Raw genomic sequence first — 26,514 nt, 5'->3', positions numbered from 1 at the left:
ATCTCAAACACTATTGATTTAAACCAGCAAACTCTGTAATAACTGGATTACAACAAGGTTTCAACTGATCCTTTACAGTTAGTCGCTGAGCTCTGCCTAATTTAAGTAAATGCTAAGCCACACGGTCATGTCTGGACAGTCTGCTGTGACATTAAAAAAGGGCAAATGAAAACCCAACAATTGTTCCAGTAGTGTGCAAATGTGACAATTATGGTCGATGGGCTTATCATCTCCTGTCACTGACTCATCTCATTTGCATCATAGAGAAGGCTTTTTTAATCACACCGTTGTACTTTGAAGTTTGTAATCAATGACATGCGTCCAAACACCTACTATGAGGATTATGTTGTAGATCTCTCCTCCCTCATCTGACAAAATCATCAACGATTGTTTATATGTCTTTTCATCATCGGGAACCATCTTGACAGAGCATTAATTACAAAGAGAGCTCATAACAAAACATAAACCTCATCATCAATAGAAGACACTAAAGCACAGATTGTAATTTGGAATGCTAAAACATACTATTCTTAACCCTGAATTATAAAGCCCTGCTCCTGATGTTTGAAAACAGTGGAACATTCATGTCCATGGTCTCTGTCCATGGTCCTGAAAGCAAGTCAGTTCAATGAATTATTTAGTGTAAAACAAGAAGATGTGTTTTGAAATTTTCAATACATTTACAAACCGAATACATAATTTTTTACTTTTGTGTCATTACCAGGTCAATGAGTACAATCTCACGCACCAGCCTTTTAACAGATCTTGCACATGCAAATCACTATGTTAGTGGGTCACTGAGAAAGAGATTATTCAAAAAAAAATCTTTGAAAAAATTATTTAAAACGTCAAATTCTTAGAAATGTAACATTTGAAAAAAACATTTATATAATTGTCTTAAAATCAATTTAATGACTAGAAACTAGTCTAGTGCTGTTGAAGGCATGAGTATACAAACAAAGTTTTAATGACTGGCAGACAGTAGCATTGAATTATTAATATATTTTAAAACAAAACAAAAAACGCTTCATTCGTTTTTCTTTTTAGCTTTTTTTTTGTTGCAATATTCATATATATATATATATATATATATATATATATATATATATATATATATACATAGAGAGAGAGAGAGAGAGATTTTTTACTTTAAGCCCCATAAAATATTAAATTGTATTTATAAAGTCATTGTTTGTATGAATTCCATTTTGAAGATGCATTTCTTACTAACTTATAGACGTAATTTTTTATAAATACAAAAAAAAAAGACTTGAATACACCTGTTGTACATTTTTTTTTTACTAATAGTCATTTTTTATTACAAGGTTTATTTTTTTTATTTTTTTTACTACTAACTACTGAGACCCAAAAGTTTCTTTACATGAACCATATATAAGCAAGTGAGTTCAAATTAAAGTCGAGATTTTGAGGAGACTGTAACAAATTTAACCAATAAGTTTGATTATGAGTAAACAATTTTGAGTTTCAGATCAGCAGAAATGAACACAGGAGTTGCAAGCGCTTTTGAAAATACGTGTTGACAGCACATATCTAGCGTGTTTTAAGGGGCAGGGCGTGTTTTACCGTTTAGACAAAAGGATATGGCCATTCTATGATCTTCTTAGCATACTTCCTAACGATGTTGTCCTCTCCAAAGATGAAGAGCGATCTGTTGACGGTGAAGCAGTTCTGTCGGACCGGGATGGGGTTGTACAGGGCCATGGTTCGGGCTCGTTGCGCTTTGGTCTGTTTGAAGGCTGGTGAAACTCCACCTGTGGATACCGCCGGTGCATCCCGGTTCCGACTGCGCTCCGAACCCCCATCCCCGGCTCCCAGCAGACCGGGAACATCGTCTCCGAAGCGAGCCATTCTGTGTGGAGCAAAAACAGAGAAATCTAAGCCAAGTGCAAAAAAAAAAAAAAGTACGTTTACTTCCACACAGTGCACTGCATATAAGCATCCAAACGGCAAGAGTTTCCCTGCTATGACAAACGACGAGTTATTAAACGACCATTAAATCCTCCAAGCACGAGCAACACGTAAAGCTTACTCCAACAGACATCCCTACAAACGCCAAACACCAAAAGTAACATTACCTGAACGCAAAATGGGAAATAAAACCGTTTATAATCCGAATATCCAGTCGTACATCCCATGAAGATGTTCTTTTTAACAGGAGGAGAGCAAATTATTTTCTGAGGAACAGTAGAAATCAGCTCCCATTTTCAGTACACCGCGGTAAAACTAAAAAGCCATCGTTTTTAAATCTCTCCAGGTCTGTTTTGACCTCCTTCGTCACACTTACTTAATTGTAAGTTTTTTTGGTTTGTTTGTTGTTGTTGTTTGTTTGTTTTCTTTTTTAATCTTTCCATGCGTCAACGACAGTGTTCAACAAGCTCCATCTTCACTCTGTGTGCTGTGAGGCGCGGATGTGGTTTGTTTAAGGTTGGCTCTCACCATGGCAAGCGCGATGTATCTGAGCGCGTGCTGCCTCTCCAAACGGCACCGTGCGCAAATTCATCTGAAAGCGAGACAAATAACCTCTATAGACATGCAAATACGATTCCAATAGGGTACTTTGTTTTTCATAAACAATAGGTTACGATATTTTGTCATTATTAAAGTTTTGTCAATCAACGAGCGATTAGAAAGAGGAGTGAAAGCATTTCATTTCACAAAGTTTGAACTGTTCACACGTAAACCAGCCGCTGGACTAAAATATCTTTAAAACGTATTCTCTTTTAAGACTTTCTTTTACGTAGTTCCTTTACAGTAAGTACATAAAAAGAAAGTAAGCTTGGAATCAAAATGACATTTTTTTCTTAATAAAGGCCTACTTGGACTATTTTTCGGTTCGCACTATTGCAAAATATAAAGGAAGAAATAAAAACATAAAAAAGCATTTCTTTCCCGCAGACGTCACTACGCCCTTTTATTTTTCTACCTCTCTCCCTCAATAAAATATAAATAAAAGACCCGTCCTCAATGTTTCAGTTTACATGTCAAATAAAGAAAAACTCAGAATGTTTGAAGGAAATCAATTTCAAGCACTGTAACATCTTTTTCACTCATAACAGACACCTGTACCAAGTGTAAGCGTCTCTATTCTGGGAGCAGCTTGTTCAGTTGACTTAGAGCTCAAAGATAATTGGTGTTTAAAACTCACTCTTCAGGCGCGTGTGCAAGCTCTACTGACAGGCTTGTGCCAGAGAATGCACTTGCTGGCGTGGTAACGACACAAACTGTCACAAAAAAAAAAAACAAGACAAGGCGGGATCAGTGGAACAAAGCTGTCACAGTTCAAAGATGTTTGTGCAGGTGTAATGCAGGATGCATTTGTCTTTAAATCAACCTGAACTAAACCTTGTACTCTCCTGAAACATGGTACATCATTATTTGAAAAAGAAAAACTATTTTTACAAGTTTCTGTCTTTTTTTTCATACTAAATAAGTAAATTAGCCTAGAGATTTTACCATTTTCTTTTTTTTTCACATATTGGACCATTAAAATAATACCATGCAACAGAAAAAACTGAATTTTACATTTGTTGAAGAGGCAATAAAAACAGCTATAAAATGTTTTTACCACTTCCTTTCCCAATTGGGCCATTAAAGAAGAAGAAAAAATAACTAATTCTATTTTTAAGAAGTAGAGCACCTCTACCTCACTACAGATAAAAACAGAGAAATGCACAGAGAATTAAAGAAACCAAATAATAAAATATCCATAGCAAATAACCGCACCCAACAAAATGTGAGGAGATACAGTGAGGCATTCCATGATGTCACTTAATCTGTTTAAAATTAATGAGCAGAACAGTTTAAGGGCCCGAAAGGACCTGCTAATAATAGTCAACTGCAAAGTGAGAGATCTCACACAGAGGAAAAGGGGGGAAATGGATGCGGCTAATAAAAATGATGGTGGAAAAAGCAATAGTCCACTGAGCCAGTAGATCATTCCAGATTGAGGTTATTATCGCAAAACAGCACAGAACGTTAAATGAAAAGACGTTTTTCATCTCTCTCCCTCAAAAATGAATAGAAACGACTGATTTAGGAAGCACAGATGATGAAAATGTAAAATACAGTTGAAGGCTTCCTGTTTGATGACTTTAATGATCTTCAGTAGCCTTCGGGGTGTGCTTGTGTGGACCACTGTGATTTTTGCCCCAGTTACAGATACATCTGGGTAGTGTATACTTTTATCAGCTGAGATGAGTAGGTGAAGTAGTACACTGAAACAGGTGCCCTATATCGAGGTCTACTATAAATAAAATGACGTACACACACACACACACACACACACACACACACACACACACACACACACACAGTGAGCTGCCAGTGTCCATCCTCAATGGCCAATTACTCAGAATGCGAAAGTACAGTTGTGCTCCATGGAGGCGATGGAAAAAAAGAGCATATGTGTGTGTGTGTGTGTGTGTGTGCAAGGGTGACAAAATGAGAGAAAGTGTGTCGGAGAGAGAAAAAGACAATGGTAGAATGAAAGAAGCAGGGTGGAAGTACTGTAGCATATGCATTCATCAGATGTCAACACGTTTTCATTATATTCTGTTGAATAAGGCTTATGAAAAGCATGGGAGTGGTCAGAGCAGCAGTCGGCCTGACTGTGCTGACAGAGGAACTGTTGCTCTGTTCCAAAACCTAGTCATATTCATCAAGGTAGACTACTTAATTATGTTGCCTCTTAAGATACCTTATTTTGGCCGAATTCGGCAGAATCAAATGTATTGTTCACAGAGAGTGCAGTCCCAGAATGCAATGCACAGAGCTCAGTAAATAAATAAATTAATAAATAAAAATCCTAGGCAGATATTATAAACATATTTCGTTTTATATTGAAAAAATACATTTAAAAAGTTTAATATGATGCAGTATTTCTTAGTGCTATGTGTTTTATGCTTACAAGAGAATCACGCCATTACAGGTAGGTTAGCAACATGTTGAAGTCAAACTTTACTGAAATCATTTCATATTTTCATTTATAAAACCAAAACTGAAATTAAAATGAATTAAAAAAAAAACGATTTAATCATTTAAAAACAACAAAAACTAATAAAAGTGACAAAAACACAGCAAAATTACTAAAACATTAACAAAAATGAACATGAAAGCTGGAAATATAAAAATCCAATTCAAAATATTAACAAAAATATAGAATCTCAGTGTTATAATACTTGTTACAAAATACCACATATATAGTTACATTTTGTTATTGTATTAATTTGAACTATTTTATTTAATTTTTCCTATTCGTTGTAAGCTCTGTAAAAGGAAAGCAAAGAAAATTGGAATTTTACCTCTCCTTGTGTCTTTCAAAATCAGAGGATATTTTCATCATGCTGTGTTTGAAACTGCTTGTTTGTTTACTCATTCAATATTCACTACATATTTAAGCCTTATGAGTAAAATTAGTTCAGATTTAGCTGTAGACATAATGAACATATAAACAGATATGAGTCAAATATGCAAAAAAAAAAACAAAAAAAACATGCTGGCTGTTTGTTGCTGTTTTCCAATGACAAAACTACAGATTCCCACTGCCTTTCATAAGCCAATTCATTTCATAAACTTGATCATAAAAGAAATCATTTAAAATACGTAATGTCTAGACTGGTAATTTTCTCTCTGTGTTTGTGTTTGTCTTTCTCTCTCCCTCCTCCTACTTCTGTCCAACGGAACTGTGTTTGATCACAGAAAACACAATTAATTTGACAGTTCTAGTAGTACCTCAATCCAAGGTAAATCAGCAGACCCTGACCTCTCTGTTTAAGTTTTTTATTTTAATTAGTAGTTATATTAAACTAATTAAAAGCTAACCAAGAGGCATGAACCTGCGAGACATCTATGCTCCCACATAATATAGTGTCCTTGTCATCCTAATAGTGGTCTCCATGGTGACTGTACACCGTTGAATTTCTAATTTGTCCCTCCTGTTGTTGGATGCACAAGGTTCGCTCAACAAGAAGACACCTTTCACAGCTGTAATCTTATACGTACGTTCCACTGTCACACTCAGAGACATGCTGTATATGCTATAGGCAATCCAAATGTCCAACCTGCAGGATTTACACACTCCCTTACAAGGCGACTTTCAAATGAAATCTAGATATATACCTCAATTGTGAATCATCCTTCCAGAGCAAACTAAAGTTCTTACAGGGATAGTTTACTAATAGTTTACTAGTTAATATCCCACAAATAGTCAACACAACTCCAGTCTGCATGTTTGTTAATTCCATTATTGTGTCCATAATCCAACGCTTCCTCGAATGAAAAAGTCAATTTGCTGTTGTCCTCTTACATCAAGATACACTGACATACTTGTTTAACAGTTCTAAAAAGCTAGTAAACAGTGTTGATCTGTGCATATTTCTTATGATGTTTTTATCAGCTGTTTGGACTCTCATTCTGATGGCACCCATTTACCGCAGAGGATCTATTAATGAAGAAACACTAAATTTCTCCAAATCTGTTCTGACGAAGAAACAAACTCATCTGTATTTTCAGTTTTTGGTGTAACCTATTCCTTTATAGATTAGTTCACTTCCAGAATAATCATTTCCTGATAATTTATCCTCTAGAAGTGGAGCTAGTGCAAGACGAGCATTTGTGGTTTTTTGAAAATGACAGATTGTTTCATTAGGCAAGGCAAGGCAAGTTTATTTATATAGCACATTTCATACACAATGGTAATTCAAAGTGCTTTACATAAAAGAAAAGAAAATAATAATAATCCAAAAAATAATCACAACAATAAAACAAGGAATTAAAAAAACTTTGAAAATGATTCAAAAATTGATTTAAGAGGTTTAAAATGTGTTTAAAACAGTTAAGAATAGAAAATGATTATACATAAAATATAGTTCAATCAGTTCGGACATTGCACAGTGCTCATTCAGTAATGCACAGCTAAACAGATGAGTTTTGAGTTTGCATTTAAATGTGACTATTGTTTTAGCACATCTGATCTCTTCTGGAAGCTGATTCCAACTGCGGGCGGCACAATAACAAAAAGCGGACTCCCCTTGTTTTGTGTGAACCCTTGGTATTTCTAACTGACTCGATCCTAATGATCTGAGTGGTCTGTTAGGTTTATATTCAGTGAACATATCTGCTATGTATTTAGGTCCTTGGCTATTGTGTGATTTATAAACGATTAAAAGTACTTTAAAATCAATCTTAGACTGGAAGCCAGTGTAAGGACCTGAGGACTGGTGTGATATGCTTAGATTTTCTGATTCTAATCAGAATTCTGGCAGCAGCGTTCTGGATGAGCTGCAGCTGTCTAATGGTCTTCTTGGGAAGGCCGGTAAGGAGACCATTACAATAGTCCACCCTGGAGGTGATAAAGGCATGAATAACTTTTGACTGGAAACAAAACATCTAATTCTTGCAATGTTTTTTAGATGATAGTATGCTAAATAAAGTTACTGCTTTGACATGACTACGAAACTAAGGTCTGTCCCCAGAATTACACCAAGATTCCTGACTTGATTTTTAGTTGTTAGACCCCTTGAGTCAAGGTATGCGTTTACCTTGAAAACTTCATCTTTGTTTCCAAATGCAATGGCTTACATTTTTTCCTTGTTTAACTGAAGAAAGTTCTGGCACATCCAACTGTTAATTGCATCAATGCATTGGCAGAGGGAGTCAATGGGGCTGTAGTCATTTGGCGATAAGGCTAGGTAAATCTGGGTATCATCAGCATACCTTTGATAGGCAATTTGGTTCTTTCTCATTATTTGACTTAGTGGGAGCATATACAGGCTAAACAAGAGCGGTGCAAGAATTGAGCCTTGTGGGACTCCGCACATACTTAGACTTATGTTCTCCTATACTCACATAGGCAGAGTTGTTGGTGATGATAACCTTTTGGGCTGCAAACCAAAATACAGCACCGTTGCACAAGTTAGAAACCTGACTTGCGGACCTTTCCCGATCCCAGTTCCCATCTCTGTCCCACTTCGCTTCCTGTCAGCTCTGATCTGTCCTTTCATAATAAAGGTGAAAATGCCAGAAAATAGTGCAGAGCTTTTATTTCTTTTATGGTACAAATGGACTATAAACAAGAGGAAAGTTAATCCATTATATCTGTCGTCAAGGACAAATTGTCTCCTGTATTTAATTGTTCAGCTCAAATGGGATTTGAAATGAGAGGCTGCAAAATATGAAACACACCTCGAGTCCCACTAAACCAGAAGCTTCTTATCATTTTTATTGCAACAGTGCATGTTTTATTGACTTAATTATCTTAATTATCATTTTTATCAACAATAAATGTCACAGATTATCTCTTTAAAGCCCCCTTATTTCTTTCAGACGTCATAAACTAAAATTTATAAATGTATCTGTAACATTAAACATCGTCCAAAATGTAATTTAAATTGGAGAAATACAGTTTCAGCAGGAAAAAACACACCCTGTCCTGGCCAATCTAGTGACGTGAGACACTTTCTCACATCCCGTTTCATGCACAATGAGCCTGGGTAGCTTTTGAAATAATCACCTTAGAAATGTCACCACAAAAGCACCGGCAGCACAAAGCCCAGACGAGAGCACTTGATCATAACTCACATAGACTAAATGAAGCCCATCTATAGGATCAGTGCAGTATCTCAACCGAGCCCTAATTCAAGCGATTTGGCTTGTGATTTCTGTGCTCTGTTACCTAGCAACAGCATCGTCTTCTCCTCATCTCAACCGACTGGGCTGAAACCATAACTCAAGCTTATATAAATCACATGTTCAGAGTTTTATTTTAGTGTATGACAACTGATCGTCAGTTGGAGGACAGCAGAAAATATATAAATGCGTGTTTGTTTGATTTAGGTTGATGCCACACAATCTTGTTTCCACCTTCCTATGCAGTGATTCAGAAATTCATAATTACATAGGGCAACAGGAGGACTATGAACAACAACATGAAACAGGATATTAATTATTATACATGCTCACTCTACATCATTCTTAAAAATGTAATTATTTGAAAGGCTGATTGCACTGTGAATTTACAAACATTTCAGATATACAGTAAGATACGAATGGCAAATCCAAGCCAAGTAAATGTTTACTTAGTATGACCAGGATATCACATCACACTAAGTATGTTGAATTATTCAAGAGAAAAATATGAATGTTTAATATCTTTTCATTCTTTTTTGATGTGACATAGTACAAAATCACACTAAAAATAAAACCCCCTCATATTTTCAAAAAACCAAAAAAAATTTTGTCAAAAAAAATATCAAAGGGCTGAAATGCATTTTCCCTTTTGTGAAGGTGAAAGCATATTTGGTTATGGCTCAAAAAACTGAGACACCTGTTACTCTTTGTAGTGCGTGTGAAGTGAAGACACCTGGCCCCATCTTGTGGTAGTAGCTTGAAGCAACAGCGTAAAAGGAAATCTGACAGACAATAGACGTGAGAATAACAGTGTTATTTTAGTATTATTGTTAAGATAATATATAATATATAAACTATAATAAAAATGATAGTATTTATTAATATTAATAAATTAGCTTTTGGTTTTTATTTTAATTTTAGGTTATGTTTTAGTAAATGTGTTTTTTGCTTTTGTCATTTTTATTATTTATTTTTATTTTAAATAAGTATTATGTAATTGTAGTACTTAAACTTTATTTCAATTGTTTGTTTTCAATATTTATAATTTTTGTTTGCATGTTTAAGTGTAAGTTTTCCATCTAATATTTATATTTCATTTTATTTCATCTTTCATTTTCAATTCTTATGTTTAGTTAACAATAACAACACGAGTAACAGTTGTTTAAAGCAATAGTCCACCCAAAAATTGAAATTCTGTCATCATTTACCCATATGGCTCATTTGGGATATTTCTGTGATTTTATTTAGTTGTTTGTTTGTGCTTTTACACTTTTAATAGAATCCATCCTAATTGACTGTCATAAAATGAAAAAGAGCAATTCGGAAATTCAACTAATTTGTTTTTGTTCCTTCAAAAATAAATAAATAATAATGATTTAAATAACTGAATACTGAAGAGTCATGTACCGTACATATTAAAATTGAAAAATGATCGTTCGGTACAATGTTTTTGTAAGAATAATGTTAATAAGATTTGAAATAATATGTCTTATTTCCAAAACAGAGCCTCCTGAATCCTGGATTCCAGTCTAAAACCAGTAGCATCTCCTCTAGCCTGTCTAAATGGTAGACTAAGTTAACTAAGTAAATAAATATTTGTATGACGCAATATAAGTACATTTTAAAGACACTTAGCCTCAGAGAGGCATGAATGAAGGAGGATTATTTCAAACAACTGCTGGCTGCATACAAACATCACTGTATGAAACCTTATGATAAAAAATTGAACAGCTAGTAAAAATCTGCAATTCTAACAAGCTCTAATAAGTGCACCAGACCTCCTAATCAAAGCCATAGCACAGTTCTCCTATTTTTGAGATTAAATAATCCATCTCTGTAAAATACATTTTGCTACTCTGAATATTAAAATGAAGTAAAATGAATGTTATTATTCATACTGGCATTTGGAGAGGAGATCAGAGCAGCACTGTAAATTACAATGCCTGTACAGTGGCCATTCAAAAGCTTTCCTCAGGAGATGGTCCTGGCAGCATTTGCCGGAGGTTTATAACCCACATGGCAGGGAGGATGGATGGCATGCCTGGCTCTCACCCCGCTGGCACAGACAAGGGCGTCAGGGGCACAGATTCAGGGTAGGGACAGATGGGGCTGAGGATGAGGTGGAGGAAGATAGTTCTGTGTATGTGAGATCTGAGTGATGTGTTGGTTTGGCAAGTTCAGTTACAGTAAGTATCTGTAAGTGAAGCATCGCTCCATGTGATCAAGTGATCAAAGATAGATTTTTTGATTATGACAATGTAATACATTGAATACAAAAAGTGCATGCAAAGCAATCAAGGATAAGGGTCACAAATGTCCAAGCACTAATACAGTTTCAGAGATTTTTTTGTCTAAAGGAGAATTAGCTAAGTCTTTAAGTGTTAGTTCATCCAAAAATAAAATTCTGTCATTTACTCATTTCAAGTTGTTCCAAAGCTGTATGAGTTTTTTTTCTTCTGCTGAGCATAAAAGAACACATTTTAAAGAATGCAGGTAACCAAACAGCTGACAGTAGCCACTGACTTCCACTGTACGAAAATAAACTTTTTGGGTGAACTATCCCTTTAACCAAAGGATTTATTCACTCTATAGACCCTAGTTAGGTTTAACACCATACTGAATTTAATGGATGGAAATAAGGCTGTAAGAAACTTAGTCTTTACAATGGCACACACTGTACAAATCGGTATGGTGTTTAACAACAATGCAATCCATTGAACACACTGTACTTCTGTCCCTCACAAACTCGCTTTCATTCCTGTCAAAAATTAAACATGGTGCTACCCTGACTAAGGTCTATTGATAATAGAGCACAGCAGTGCCACCTAATTTTTCAGCGGCCTTGGTTGTGGAAGCATTTTTTTCCCATTCATTTACTTCAAAGGGATTTTAAAAAAATCTTCAATAAAGAGTTATAAGCTGTGAACCAAACCAACCATGCAGATATGTGTGTGTGTGTGTGTGTGTGTGTGTGTGTGTGTGTGTGTGTGTGTGTGTGTGTGTGTGTGTGTGTGTAAGCTTGACCCTCAAGCACTCTCTATTTTATTTCAGTTTTCTTTTTCATTTTCAAAAACCTTGCTACATACAATCCATGCTATATATAGTCTTACACCAAAAAAGCTGCTGCCTTTGAGATGAATGATAATGCTAAAATGCATAGTTTTCTCCCAATATTATAGATTTCCTTCTCTACAACTGAAAAACTGAGTATTTCCAATAAAATGTGATTGTTAATGCAGTATCATGATTCACCACAAGGGGGGGATATATGATGAGATATATAATAAGTATAATGCTGGAAGCAGGTGTGAGATGCTTCCATGAAATGCACCTATAAGCTGTCTCCATCTATCAGCACACTCTCCAAACAAACATTACTCATCACACATGAGCTAAGACTGTGGCCTCCCAACAGAGGTATGGAGAGGCAAGATGATGGAGCATCTAAAGAGAACAAGTAACCACACACACATATACCATCTTTCACCGGCCAAACAATCCTCAGGCTATCCCAGGTGCACAACTGCTAGGTCAGACACATTAATTAAGACCTACTTTGTAATAATGACTATAAGGAATGGCACTGCAGCTGTTTGTCATAATCACATATGAGACCAAAATGGGGTTAATGCTATTCTTTCGTCAGATCTTTCCCAAAGCAGACTGTTTCACAGGTATGCCGAGGGTTTCCAAACACGTTGCCACCTTTGATATTTAAATGTGGTGTGAACGTGTATGTGAGTGATTCCACAGCAAAGGAAAGATCTGACATCCATCTGGCCTGCTGTATTCTCATCACTTTTATGTTTTGAGCATGAAGCAATGCTCCTAAAAGCTCCCACCCCAACTATACTCACCTCCCTTTACAATTGCTTAATGCTTGTCTTTGTACGTCACAAGCTGCAAAGCACCAAAGTGCCCTTGAAGACCAGATTCTCAACAGATTTGTCTTCAGATGAAGATTTTACATAAGAAATCATGTCCCAAAATGTACAAAAGTAAACAAATATTACTTAGTAGACAAAAACTAAAATTTGCTAAAAATGCACTCACCTTAAGACCTTCCAAGATGTAGTTTGAGTTTGTTTCTTCCTCTGAAAATATTTGTAGAAATGTAGCATTACAAGACCTGATCACCAATGGATCCTCTGGAGTGAATGGGTGCCGTCAGAATGAGAGTTCAAACAGCTGATAAAAACATCACAATAATGCACAAATAATCCACATGAATTCCAGTCTATCAATTAAAGCAAATAGCTGCTTTTTAACTTCAAACAATTGCTTCAGGCTAAAATAGAAAAAAAGTCCTCTATTCATAATACTGTATTCTCAACTGAAAAAGGTGATTCAAGAGAGAAATATGCACAGATCAAGCAGTGTTTACAAATGAAAATAGTTCTTAACAAAGTTAATGGATTTTTTTTTTCGCACTGGATTCATGTGGATTACTTGTGGATTATTATAACGTTTTTATCAGCTGTTTGGACCCTCATTCTGACGGCACCCATTCACTACACTGGATACATTGGTGAGCAGATTTAATGCTAAATTTCTCCAAATCTGTTCTGATCAAGAAACAAACTCATCTATATCTTGGCCTGAGGGTGAGTACATTTTCAACGAATTTTCATATTTTGTGTGAACTGTTTCTTTAAATGTTACTATGAACTAAACAGGTACAATAACATGCAAAATCATAGAATAGTGTGCCATGTGTATGGTTGAGCCCTGCCATCTATTTTACCATTCAAACTACATGCACAGTTATAAGGTTAGCATGTTGCATGTTATTATTTGCATTTAGCATTGCTTTATCAACCCACCAATTGAGAACCACTGCTCTAGACCAATAACACATTGCTTATTAGGGGGATATACAGTCTACAAGACACTAGTTAACCACCCAGTTCAGTCACGAACATGATGTAGTTTTTATGAGCAGCAATCTTTTTGTACAGACCACTGTAATAACTCCTTTTGAATTCATTTGTAGGACACATCAATGGAGAAAATGGGAAAATAAGAGTGAGTGGAACTTTTAATCTCATTTATGAAATTCGCTAATGGGGAAAGAAAATTAATTAAACAACCTAACAGACTACAAGAAGTATGTGGGAGTCTTCTTTTTGGATTCTGCTTTTTGTTCATGCAAATTATGTCCTAATGGCTGAAGAAGCATGTTATATAATGAATTCATAAGCTGTTTCATGTGGTCTGATATGAATGATTCAGCCTTAGACAATGACCTCCCTTTATTATGAGAATCCTTTGATTCATATCAAATATCTTTAGATTCTATCTATTACTAATTAATCAAGAGAATGAGAACGCTAAATAATTAGCACACACTAATGAAAAATGACAGTCAAATGAACATCTGTGACAGTAACATTTAATAATTTTTATAATTATTTTCTGTAATTATTTTCAAAGAAAAAAAAATCAGTTCATCCTTTTTTTTTTTTTTTTTTTTTTTTTAACAAACTGACAAACTTGCAAATTTACAATGAAGCGCTTTCATCAAGCAAAGAGGCTGACATGTAATTTCATGACTTTGCCAGCAGCGGCTTCCATAAAATCAATAAATCTGGGGCATAAATAATTAAAAACACACAAGACTGTGTGTTGGTGTACAACAGAGTCAGACAGGAGTGTGAGAGCACATATTTCATGTTTTGTTTTTCTGAGACTGGGTCTATTAAAGCTACAACAACATTACTACAGAAAGCTGATAGAGGCAATGATCTCAAAGAAACAGAAGGGGAGAGAGATTGAAATTAAAAACAAAATGATTTGTGAAGTCTATTCTTAACACAAAAGACGTTCCACAAGCTGTGTTACTTACCCCATAACCTAGAATGCGGCTGAAACAAATGGGTTGATCTCATTCGCTGTACTTAAATCGGCAGAAATGTAATGTTAAATATGCTAAAAATGGAACGGTATGGATGGATCGTTTATCACCCCATGTGTAGTGAAATAAAATTTCTGGGTGTTTAACGTTTAGTAACAAGGATGAAAGGTGCAATATAACACGCCTTGTGCTATTTGTGTTTTTTGAAAAAGCTTATTATTATTATTGCATTATTATTATTATATACAGGTGATAAACAATCTCTAAAGCTACATAATTTAATGAGTTTGCTCATCCCTGGTGTTGAAATGACTCATCAAATCACAGCTGGTGAGGTTATGTTACATTATGCATATCATTATATATTAGAGGCAAAATAACTATAGAGAAAACCATGCAATCTGCAATCAACAGGCTTTGGTTTATTAGAAAAAGGTATTCGTTCCTAAATAAATGTACTTATTTATTTATTAAAGAGGAATCATTTCAGGATAGAATCTAGCATACTACAAATCTAGTCTTACATACAGTAAACTATTGTAAAAAATACATCATCAGTCTGCTCCAGGTACAACTAGTGCTTATTTTCCACCTAAAAGCAAAATGGAAAAAAATTTAGACCTTAAAAGGACCTCAAAATGCTCTCGCTACAAAGACTGAATGCAGACTATCATCAACAACAAAAAGATTTGAAAAAAAAAAAAAGAAATATCAATTTTCTCTGAAGCTAAGAGACGCAGCCTTCATCTTACGGTCAGCGGGAGATGTTTGTTAAAGGTGTCTGGACAGAAAAAAGGAGGAAACTGTCAGTTTAATGGTTATCTATCCAGAAGGTCAGTCTGTAAGCTTGCCCTGGTTTTTCTTGAGCTTACATGAGCCCTACATTAAACCATTTCCCAAACCAGTCCTGGACACCTTATGACTCCATATATATAGTCTTTTCAGAAGCAGCTGTGAGTAATGCTTATGTCTATCTGTGGTGAAAAGCACTGGTTTTTAGCAAACAACTGGTATATTGCAAGAAATTGTTTATTTATTGCATTGTAAGAAATTATTTAGTAACACTTGTTTACAGTTACATATTCCTATAGAAATACTGCAACATAACAGTAGTCATAACAGTAACAAGTATAACTCAAAGCATGCAGCTTCAAGAAATAACAAGTAATAGTATTTATGTAAAAACAGGAATGAACTGTCAAATAAAGTGTTCCTGAAAATGTTTATCCCAGACCAAGTCCTATGTGCATCACTCAGATCCTTTAAAAAAAAAAAAAAAAAAAAAAACATTTTTAGCGACCAATTACATTTTCTGTCAGTATCCTCATTTTTCTTCTCTCCAGACTGAAGACATATCTAGATGATCAATACATCCAAAAGTAACTCATTCAGATGTAATGCATCAACCTGGCATGCTCTGGTCCCTCCCTATCAACCTCAAACTATTCTTTTCAAACTACTGTACTGTTAAAATAAATAAATAAATAGTCTCATTTAACACATTAAGTCAATAACTAACTAACTTAATTATCTTAAATAAGTAAGTTATATCAACTATAAAGTTCTATGAAAAGTGACCCTTTATTTACATGATTTTATATTGCTAATATGTGCTTCAGTTTATATTTTTATATTTGTTTGTATCCAATATCTGATATATTTCATGCTATTCCCATTTCATGATTTTGGACCAATCTATTTATGGGTTTTGTGCATGTGGTATTATACAGGAAAGAGGGACCAAACAATTATTTAAAGTGCATTTCTACCAGAGCATGATTTGTTCAGACTGAAAATTTATTTCAGTTAACTCATTCCATTGAAGTACTTGAAATTGATGGACACTGTGCTTTTTACATGGTTTGCCCTTGTTAGGGTCAAAAATGCCCCTGAATATCTAATATTGCTTAATGATTAAATTTATTTACCTCACTAGACATCTCAAGTGTAGAATCATTTTGAATATTATAAACACACACACACACACACACACACACACACACACACACACACACCACACACACACACACAATAGATGGTAAAGCACACACACACACACACACACACACACACACACACACACACACACATTAGACAGAATAGATGGTAAAGCATTACACGTATTACTGCAAATTGTTAGAATTTATCAAAAACCTTTCAGAATAGTAGGCTATGTAAAACAACATGGGTCAGCTTTTTTCAGCATTATTGATTATTGACTAGATACTGTGCATTAAGCTAAATGTATGAGCACATTGACAAATAAGAGACTGTGCTCGTGCATCCAAACACATCATTCTTCATTTCTGTCCCTCCTCCTTTTGTGACTGACAAACACATCAGATCAGGCTGATGAATAGGCCTTTTCAACATGTCAACATAAATTATTCAGCATTGACAAAGTCTGACATTTAAACTCTGCTGGTTGTTGTTGGGGGGGCATTTATAGGTTGAAGAGAACAATTTAAGGTGAAAATGCTTTCAAATGCATCTTAAATGTCCCCTGAAGACAAAAACACCCACAGCCTCTCAAAATAAACACCCACACCTCTTAAAATAGTTGAGCACCCTGAATATGTGATCATGTCTGATCAGAGATATCTCAGTTTGCCATTTAAGATAATGTCATGCAGTACAGTAAAGCCTGGGCTCAAAGATCCGTTATGTCTATTATGGGAATATGTGATTGGAAAATTTTCTCGTAGGAGACAGGGTGGACTTATAAGAAAAAAGAATGTAATAAGAAATGAGAAATTGATTAATAATTACTTATATACAGTCAGTGGCGATTGTACATTACACCCTGGGCGAGACCCCCTTCAAGCGCCGCAACCCCCCCCCCCCCCCAAAAAAAAAAAAACACACATAATTCTGCACAAACAGTTATATTTTATTATAACAACATAAGTGAAAGAGAAAATTATATTTCTCAATTGCACAAATGCTACTGTATACAGTGGTGGCCAAAATTATTAGAACACTAGTATTTTCACCAGCTAAAAAATGGTTTTAAGTTATTTCTATCTTTTGCAGTAGTGTGCCAGTAGGGAATATCAGTTTACATTTCCAAACATTCAGTTTGCCATTAATTGTAATAATCCAGTGAGAGTTTTGTTTGCACAAGAAGTCTGACAACATCCAATGCTCCACACAGAGATCTGATCTCATCATCATCAAGTCTGTCTATATGAAGAAACAGAACAAACTGAGACAGACTAAATCCAGAAAATTAAATTAAATTTAGTTAATACAACTTAAAAAATAAACAAAATCTAACCTATTCAAAACATCCTCAAAACACAAAAAATCTACAACAAAATTAAATTAAATTTAGTTAATACAAGTTAATTGATAAAGAATATCTATTTATGACATTACTTTTGACAGCATCCTCATTTTACAGCATTTCTACAAGTGCCTGAAACCTTTAACAGTACTGTAGCTTTGCAGGTAGGTTTCTTGATTTGAAATATTTGAAATGTAATTTTTTTGTAACATTATAAATGCATTTATTGTCACTTTTAAACAATTTAATGCATTCTTGCCAAACAAAAGTATTTTTTTTACTGACCTCTTTCTTTTAATATCTGACTTCAAACTTTTAAACAATAGGGTATATCAAAAGATATGTAAAAATCGAAAGAATACATTTTCCATTAAAACATGTTTCAAAACTTATAAACAGAAAAGTAAGTGTGACTCTGACCTGCTGCACCTGGCATCATGACAATAAACATCAATCATTCTCAGTATTCCTGATACATCGACTACACTGATCACATACAAAGTCTTATCATGCACCGCTTTCAGTGATTGTTGTGGACATCTGAGACACAAAATCTAAATGTCTGCACAAGCTATCTGCCCCATTTCTGCCCTTGGCCAGAGCACAGAATGATGGTGAATGATGGAGACAGCAGAGCGCCTCGAGCCATCCCATTCTACACGTCACAACCACAGGTCCACGCTAGAGAACACCACCTGGATGAACGACCCCGACTCCTGTTGGAGGATCACACAAGCTACGGGCAATGCAGACTCAATGTGTGTGTGTGTTTATGAATGTTTGTGAGTGTGTGTTTATCATAAATGTCTCTAAGCATATCTATGTGATTTCATGAATGATTGTGACTGCATCTGGGTCACCAAATGTCCAACAAATAGTAAAAATAAAACCTACAGACATTAGGAAAATAACTTTTGTGTAAGGGTTAGGTTTAGCTTGTATATGTATCTGTGCAGCTACCGTACTGTATGTTTTGTGAATGTATGTGCGAGTAACTCCATCTTATGAATATAATCTAAATATAGGCCTGTCTGTCATCTGGCCTTTGTTCTACACTGTTCTCCTCTCAGAGCAGCTCCAGCCCACCCTGTTTCTCTCATTATCTTACAATGTGTCTCCCTTCCAGTGACATCCTGAGCACAGGGTCCAAAATTAACACCTATTGAGAAGAAATAGGCTTTGAATATAACCTCATAAGGAACTGTAACGAATACATGTAAATATACCTGACTGAAAAACAGAGTTGACCCTCAGTGGTGTAACAAACCATTTAATAAATAAAATGTGCTTTTTTAGGACACCTGCCCTAGTGAATAATAAATATACTAAAATGTATTTGAAATACATTTATTTTATGCTAAGTATGCAACAAATACATTTATATATTGATGTGAAATAACCTGCAATTTGGTATAATAAACTGGTATACTTAAAGTCTGCTAAATTTGAACAACCTGTTTTTTACTTAATGCACTTTAATTGTGTGGAAGTAGTGCTGAAGTCCAACTAAAGATATACTGAAGTATATTCGATTGTGCTGTATATTGCTATTATAATTCTATCTTGCATTGAAAAAAGTATTTCATACTTTTGTCTGGTACGGCTAGGAAAAAATTTATATTAGTGAATTAGAAGTCGACTCATTCTCTATCTAGAAAACATTGGATCATTGCACCCCCGAGAACATCCTTTTCAATGTTAGGAAATCACCAAAATCTTTTGAAAAAAATCGGGGCTCTTTTTTTGGAGAATTTACCTTCTCCTATTGCAAAATAATTGCAAGGACGTACATTATTTTTTTAGATTTTATTTTATATTAATAATTAAGACAGCTAAATAGATTATTTCTGAGTTGCTCTTTCTTTCTTTCTTTCTTTTTCTCTTTCTCTTTTTTAGTTTTGCTTTTGTTAAAGAAAAATGATGTTCGTAATGTTTGTTATATTATATGTTACATTATATCTAAAAATAAAACTATATATATGTATCTGTATCATGCATATATACACACACACACACAAACACAAACACACACACATTTTAGGCTTAACATTAAGAAATGTGCATTGTGCACAAGTAGTATTTCAAATAAAGTTTAATCATAATTTTATATCCAGAAGTCTTGAGCAATATGTCAGTAAACATGGTAATAGATTCGAACGATACTTAGTATGAAATCTACAAAATAAAATAAAATAAAATAAAAACTGTGATGGGCTTGCCATTCATCCAGGGTGGTTTATGCAGGTGGTTTGTAGAATAGAATAGAATAGAACAATAAAATAAAACAAAACGAAACAAGGGTGGTTCCAGGGTGGTTCGTGCAAGTGGTTTATAGAATAGAATAGAATAGAATAGAATAGAATAGAATAGAATAGAATAGAATAGAATAGAATAGAATAGTCTTACCAAAACTGAAGATCAAATCTGTGACAACAGACCTGCCTATTATCTACAGATGCTAATTATTAATTATTAATTATGAATTACAATAATTTATTATTATTATTATTATTAGTCTTTATATTAAAAAAAACAGTGCCATTAAATGACAACATTATTTTGCTTCTTCAGTTATAACCAGTGATCAAGCATATACGTTGCATTCTGATACACCTCCGTGAAAAGGCCTAGGTAAAGTGTGTTCAAAGCTGCCTATGTTTCACAGAATGAGGGTCAAAGTTCAGTTTGAGTGAGAGGTTTAATTTGATCTTGAAAGGAGGCAATGGGGACGGGTGGTTCGAGGATCCGCTCCAGCCACTTTTCAAGAGTTTTGATTTTAGCGCATTCAGTGGCCAGGTTGCCATGGCGATGCCTATGACCTGTGCCTCTTTAAATACAGTAAAGTCAGATGGGAGATGAAAACATTGTGTCACTCTTGACTGAACCGGTGCTATTGTCTACTGTCATGCACTGGATTATCCTGACAGTGCTTAATCACGCAACCCAGGCGAGCATCAACAAACCATTAGGCATCTGTAGAGACATTGGCGATAATAGCCCAGTGCAAGACATACTGCGAAGCGCAATTGTCTCTGCATGTGTGTGAAATGACACATGACGCTGTGCGCTTGTGACAGCAATTTTTTTTTCTTTAGGCTTTGTCTTTTTCCTGTCTGCTACTTAACAACTGAACAGAGACTCCCACGCAGTCACACAGCACATTAACACACACAACAGAGTCATGTAACATGGTTTTAGTACACTTGCATGTCTATCTGAACAATTTGGACCAAATATAAGACAGAAAAATGGGCTAAGCTCACAGATTCGATATTATGTGCTTGGACAGATGTTAACTGCTAAATGCAAAACTGCTCATTTTGTAAACCACTGGTAAATGTGTCCTTCCAGTGACTGGAGAAAAAAAGAAACATAACCTTTTCCTGTATAAAGGAAAGATATGAAACAGTTGTTTGCTGACAAGAAAAGCACAGGCTCTTTTACGTATGTGCTGAAGGAAGATAAAGGCTTATGTTTTATGAGAGCTGTGACTCATATGTAACCTTACTGTAGTCACATTGAAATACTATCTTGACGGGTGATGGGTGAGCACGCTGAGCATAATATAGACAAGAAAACACGTAGCTTATCTGTATCATGCATAAGGTTTCCCATAAAAAAGACACATTTTGACATATTATGTCCATAATTTAGACTCATTCTTGTTATTACCACTCTATTACACATAATTAGAAAAACAATAGTGATCAAATGTATGAAATAACACAAATGCAACTGTAGAAATTATGCTGTGAACATGTTATATGTAAGCTTACATATACAACTGTTATAATTAAGTTTCTTCGAAGTCACCACTTTTGCCTCCAATCCAGCAACAAGTCTGGACATCTGAACCACACTATCACTATCCAGTACAAAATAAATAAATGCATACATTAATATAGAATGTATTAATTATAAAACTAATCTATGTTATATTTGAGCTCCTTCACCATCCTTTGACTACATTCCAGCTCTGCATATTAGTCCAGACATTCTCTCAATAAACTACATGAGATGCATCCTGGGATGCCTTTATCAGTAGTGATGGAGCTCCATTGTATGCAAGACACTTGTCCATAGAAATAAATATATAGAATACACAGAAATAAAATAAAAAATATAGGCTATAGAAAATGTATTGATTATAAATATTGTTTGAATTAATAAAAGAAAGAAAGAATGAATCAATGAATCAATCTAAAAAAATTCACATAGGCACAATTTATATTTGTCTGTACATTTCACACATTTAAGCTTAACCCTTGAGATAAATTCTGTTAAAGGGATAGTTGACCCAAAAATGAAAACTTGTTGTGGTACTTTCGTGAATGGCAGAAGAGAAGAAATTGTTGAATAAAGTCGTTATCTTTGTTTTCTTTGCACACAAAAAGTATTCTTGTACCTTCATAAAATTGCGGTTGAACCACTGACATCACATGGTCTATTTTAACGATGTCCATACTACCTTTCTAAGCCTTGATCGTGTCAGTTCCATAGCTGCATATGCAGGGTCAGAAAGCTTTTGGATTTCATCAAAAATATCCTAATTTGTGTTGCAAAGATAAAAGAGGGTCTTACAGGTTTGGACCAAAATGTGGAGTTATTAATGACAGAATTTTCATTTTTGGGTGAACTATTCATTTTAGGTTATTTAAACATTAATAATCATTAATATACATTCATTTACATTAATACATTTATGTTACCTTCATTTACGTGACCTAAATTTAGTCAATTCTATTGAAAGCAAAATATCTTCATAAAAACTGCATTAATAAGTCACTATAATATATACAAACTGCACAACCAGAAAAAGATTATCAGCAGCAGTCTCTCTTACAAGCTGCATTTTCAGTCATGTCCAGGTCACAATTTATAGCGCAAAGAATGGAACATTCATTTTCTTCTCTCCCTCGAAGTCTTAATTATCCAGCAGGGCTAGATGGATGAGAAACACTGTACTTGTGAACAGCTTCAGGTAATGTCGCTGCATTGGTGGAATTAAACCCTTATAGTAAAATTCTAGCCATACTGTGTAAAAGAAAAACACAACTTAGCTAATTTGATTTGTTTTGCACTTCTTGGTCACCATACCATTAACATAATTATGATTATACTGTCTTGACTCCAAAAAAACAAAACACTGAACATTTCCACCATTTATATTAGTGACAACATGCCTCGAGCTCTAGAGACAGAACATACAGTGCTTTTCTGTCAGGCTAACAGATTACTTTGCCATTCATAGATCAAATAAGGACATATCAAATACAAAGTACGGGTCGCCTAATATATTTAATCTTAACTCCACCATCTTATCTAATAAAATGCCTTTTAGACACATTCCCATAACTGTTTAAACATTTTGTACATCAGAATCAGCACTAGGGTGCATTTAGGTAAAAAAAAACAAAAACAAAACGGGGAACAAACCAGTAGCTGATACAGTATGTGCTCAGCTCAGCGGGATCAAGTATATCTGGAGGCTGTGAGAGTGTGTGAGTGTGTCTCAGGGGTGTTAGGGTCATTATATGCCCTCATACTGTGTTTAAAGCCAAATGAGAGGTAATCATTTCAGTAGTGTAATGTCCTAGCACTGCGGGACACAGCTCTCTCTTTCTCTTTCCACACTCTCTTAAGCCATTCACACTCATGCAAGTGCTGCAGCGGTGATGAAGTCTGGTCTGCCTCCAGTTTCTTTTTTTTTTTTTTTACTTCTTGCTTCTAAATAGAATAATAATAACAATCCACAATACAGAAAGAAAAAGGAAAAATCAGACATTATGTCAAAATGGTTGCTGACCCTTTATCCAGCACAATTATAAATCAAACGCAAGCATTTTTACATAATATCATTTCAGATGACTTGCTGAACAGATCAAAGTAAAACTATGTGATCAGTGACTTTAATAATTTTTATGATTTTTTATAATTTTAAAAATTGTATAATTTTTGGAAAATATGCTTAACATAAAAGTGTGCTGTCAACTGATATTCAAACATGTTTTTAATGAAAGCGGTTGAGTTAACATAATTCTATGCCTAAAACACTTATTTTATGCCTCACTTATTTTTTCAAATCATTTATTTATTCATTCATTCATTCTTTCATTCATTCATTTATTATATGGATTATTATGAGATGAAAAATAGCCATTGCAAAGGTACAGTAGTCTTTTCTTTTGTGCTAACATACAGTAGTCCTTTCACTCAAATGACTATACTGAAAATCTTGCTTGATGCAACACACCTATAATTTCCCAGTGTTATGACATGTACTATATAAGGCAGCGATAACAAGTAAGCTCAGAATGTATAAAATAGTTATTTTCTGCCCACTTTTCTCCTGGTTTAACAACTGTCAATCCCACACCGGCATGCCCTAATGATGAAAAAGTGTATGTGGATGAAGACTAGCCCTCAAAAACACACAAAGCCGACATTGGTGTATATAAAAGCATCACCAATGGAAAACAGTGTGAAATCCCATGTTTCCCTCCACCTTCGGAACCTGAAATACACAGAATCTAATCACCATGGAAACATGATCATCTGTGAAACTTTTTTAGGTTTCAATAACTCGTGACAATATCTGGAAACAGATTTGCAGATGAATTTTATCTTGCTAACAAATACACTACACGCTTCAAAATTTGACACTTTAATAATTAATTTGATAAAAAATACTGTCAAAACTAGATTTTTTACATTTTAAGTATTTGTGAAATTACATTTAAATTTAAAATTGAATTTAACATATCAGATTAACTTGTATGTATCAATATTGAATTAGTAATTACTCAAAATTCACTATATTTACATTTAAAATAATAATAAAATTGTGCATTATCAATTGACTGCTGGTAGATTATTGACCCAACACAAGTGCGTCTTACATATGCTAGTTCAGATTCATTTAAAAATGTAGTTAAATACATGCCAATGTATAAGCCTGGATAATATTTCAAACATAGGAGGCCTATTCTGAGCATGTCATCACTTCCATTTAAACACTAGATATCAGTAATTGCCCAGAAGTAAACTGTTTCCCTAAAATGCCAAAAATTTTGCTTAGTCATAGTTATCTTCAAGGAATTTTCTCAGACTCATCTTTTATTCAATCTCATGTTGTTCCAAACCCATAGAAGTTTCTTTCTTCCAAGAAGGGCATAAAAATAAATTCTAGCAATTTACTACTCTCTCTTTGCATGCAATTACAATGAATGGAGCTTTCAAGCTCTAAAACAACAACTTGTTTGTGAATCAGACATTGCTACTTCTCTCATGAACGTGAAGAGAAGAACATCCTACATTTCGGACTGTCCATCTTACCAAACTATCATATGACTTCAGGAACTTGGAACTCAAGTCATGTGGACTACTTTTATGATCATTTTATGTTGCCTTTTGAAGTTTGAAAGCTTTAGACTCCTTCATTGTAATGGCAGTGAACCTGAACATTATTAAAAAATGTATTATTTATACTGGTTTGAATGACATGAGGGTGAGTAAATGGTGGAATTTTCATTTCTGGGTGAAGTGTTCCTTTACGTAGTCTGACCAATAAAAGCCTGGCAAAAGAGAAAGTTCTACAAAGTGTGTGAAGAGCTTATTAAATTGCATGCTGTGCGTGTGCATGTGCCACTTACTCCCATTCCTTGCGCCGGGCCTGTGGGGTGCTCTGGATCTTGTGTGCCTGGTGTGCTTTAATGATGTCCCGTTGTTCAATGAGTCCCCCCCTGCGCCGTTTAATTATATTCGGGCTGACGGGCATGTCGGGGTCCAGACCCAACGCTGCCGCCCCCTCGCACAACCCTCCGAGATCCAGGGAGGATGGCGCCAGACCCATGGGACGGGCGTGGGGGACGTAGAGAGTGTCGAAACTGGATGCATGGGACAGGAAGCTGTCAGCCAGGCTCTGGGGCTCCAGGAGCGAACAGGAGCGGGATCCGTCCTCCAGGGTTCCCCGGTGCTTGAGCCAGCTCTCTGCATCCTGAGGCTGGAGGAGGAAACATCGCGAAGGAGGGCTCCCGCCACACATGCCCTGACTGAAAGACGGGACTGCCAGGGCATTGCGGTCAGAGAGGGTCTGAGCGCTGACCGAACAAGTGCCCAATTCCAACATCCTGAGGCCAGACTCTCAGCATTGTTCTGTTTGAGGAGGAAATAGAGAGAGGAGACAATTATATTTAATTAATTTCAGAAATCAATTTTAAGTTCAAACAGTGGGTAAGTTCTAAACCAGGCGGCCAGGAGCCATTAGAGGGCCTCAGCACACTTCCTAAAGCAGGGTTATTATAGTTTATTAAAACAAAAACCATAAAAATGTGCATTACCTGACAAAAACTAGTTGTCAAGGCAACATATCTCATTTTCATTTAGATTAACCTGATGTTAAAATAATAAAATAACTAAAACTGAAATTAAAATTAATGAAAAAAAATATACACAAATAAAAAACAAAGATTTAATTTTTTTTTAAACTAACAGTATCTCAACAAAACTAAAATACCACAAGGACCTCAAGATGACTTTATATAAGATGATTTTAAATAAGACAAAGCAGGCTTTAAAATAAGTAAAAACAGCTAAAAATCAAGATGTAAACTGACATCAAATTTCTTATTTTAATTTGTCCCTCTAACAACGGTCATTTAAAAATAATAATAATAATTTGGCCAAGCTGTAAAATATTTTCTTTAGAAGAAATGGCTACTTATGAGTA

The 26,514-nt window shown here is 35.0% G+C and overlaps 1 protein-coding gene across 1 annotated transcript in view; it reads right to left on the bottom strand.

Annotated features, from left to right (window-relative positions):
* Nucleotides 1-26,514, bottom strand: part of LOC109101305 (voltage-dependent R-type calcium channel subunit alpha-1E-like) — a 137,545-nt gene that overhangs the window by 90,440 nt on the left and 20,591 nt on the right. Inside the window, 2 exon segments of the mRNA XM_042729512.1 lie at nt 1,604-1,870; nt 25,439-25,940. Of these exon segments, the coding sequence (XP_042585446.1) occupies nt 1,604-1,870; nt 25,439-25,914 (743 nt within the window). The 5' untranslated portion in view covers nt 25,915-25,940.

The sequence above is a fragment of the Cyprinus carpio genome, chromosome B8, assembly GCF_018340385.1.
Source record: "Cyprinus carpio isolate SPL01 chromosome B8, ASM1834038v1, whole genome shotgun sequence".
NCBI classification, from domain to species: domain Eukaryota; kingdom Metazoa; phylum Chordata; class Actinopteri; order Cypriniformes; family Cyprinidae; genus Cyprinus; species Cyprinus carpio.
This window is presented reverse-complemented; position numbering and strand designations above follow the sequence as displayed.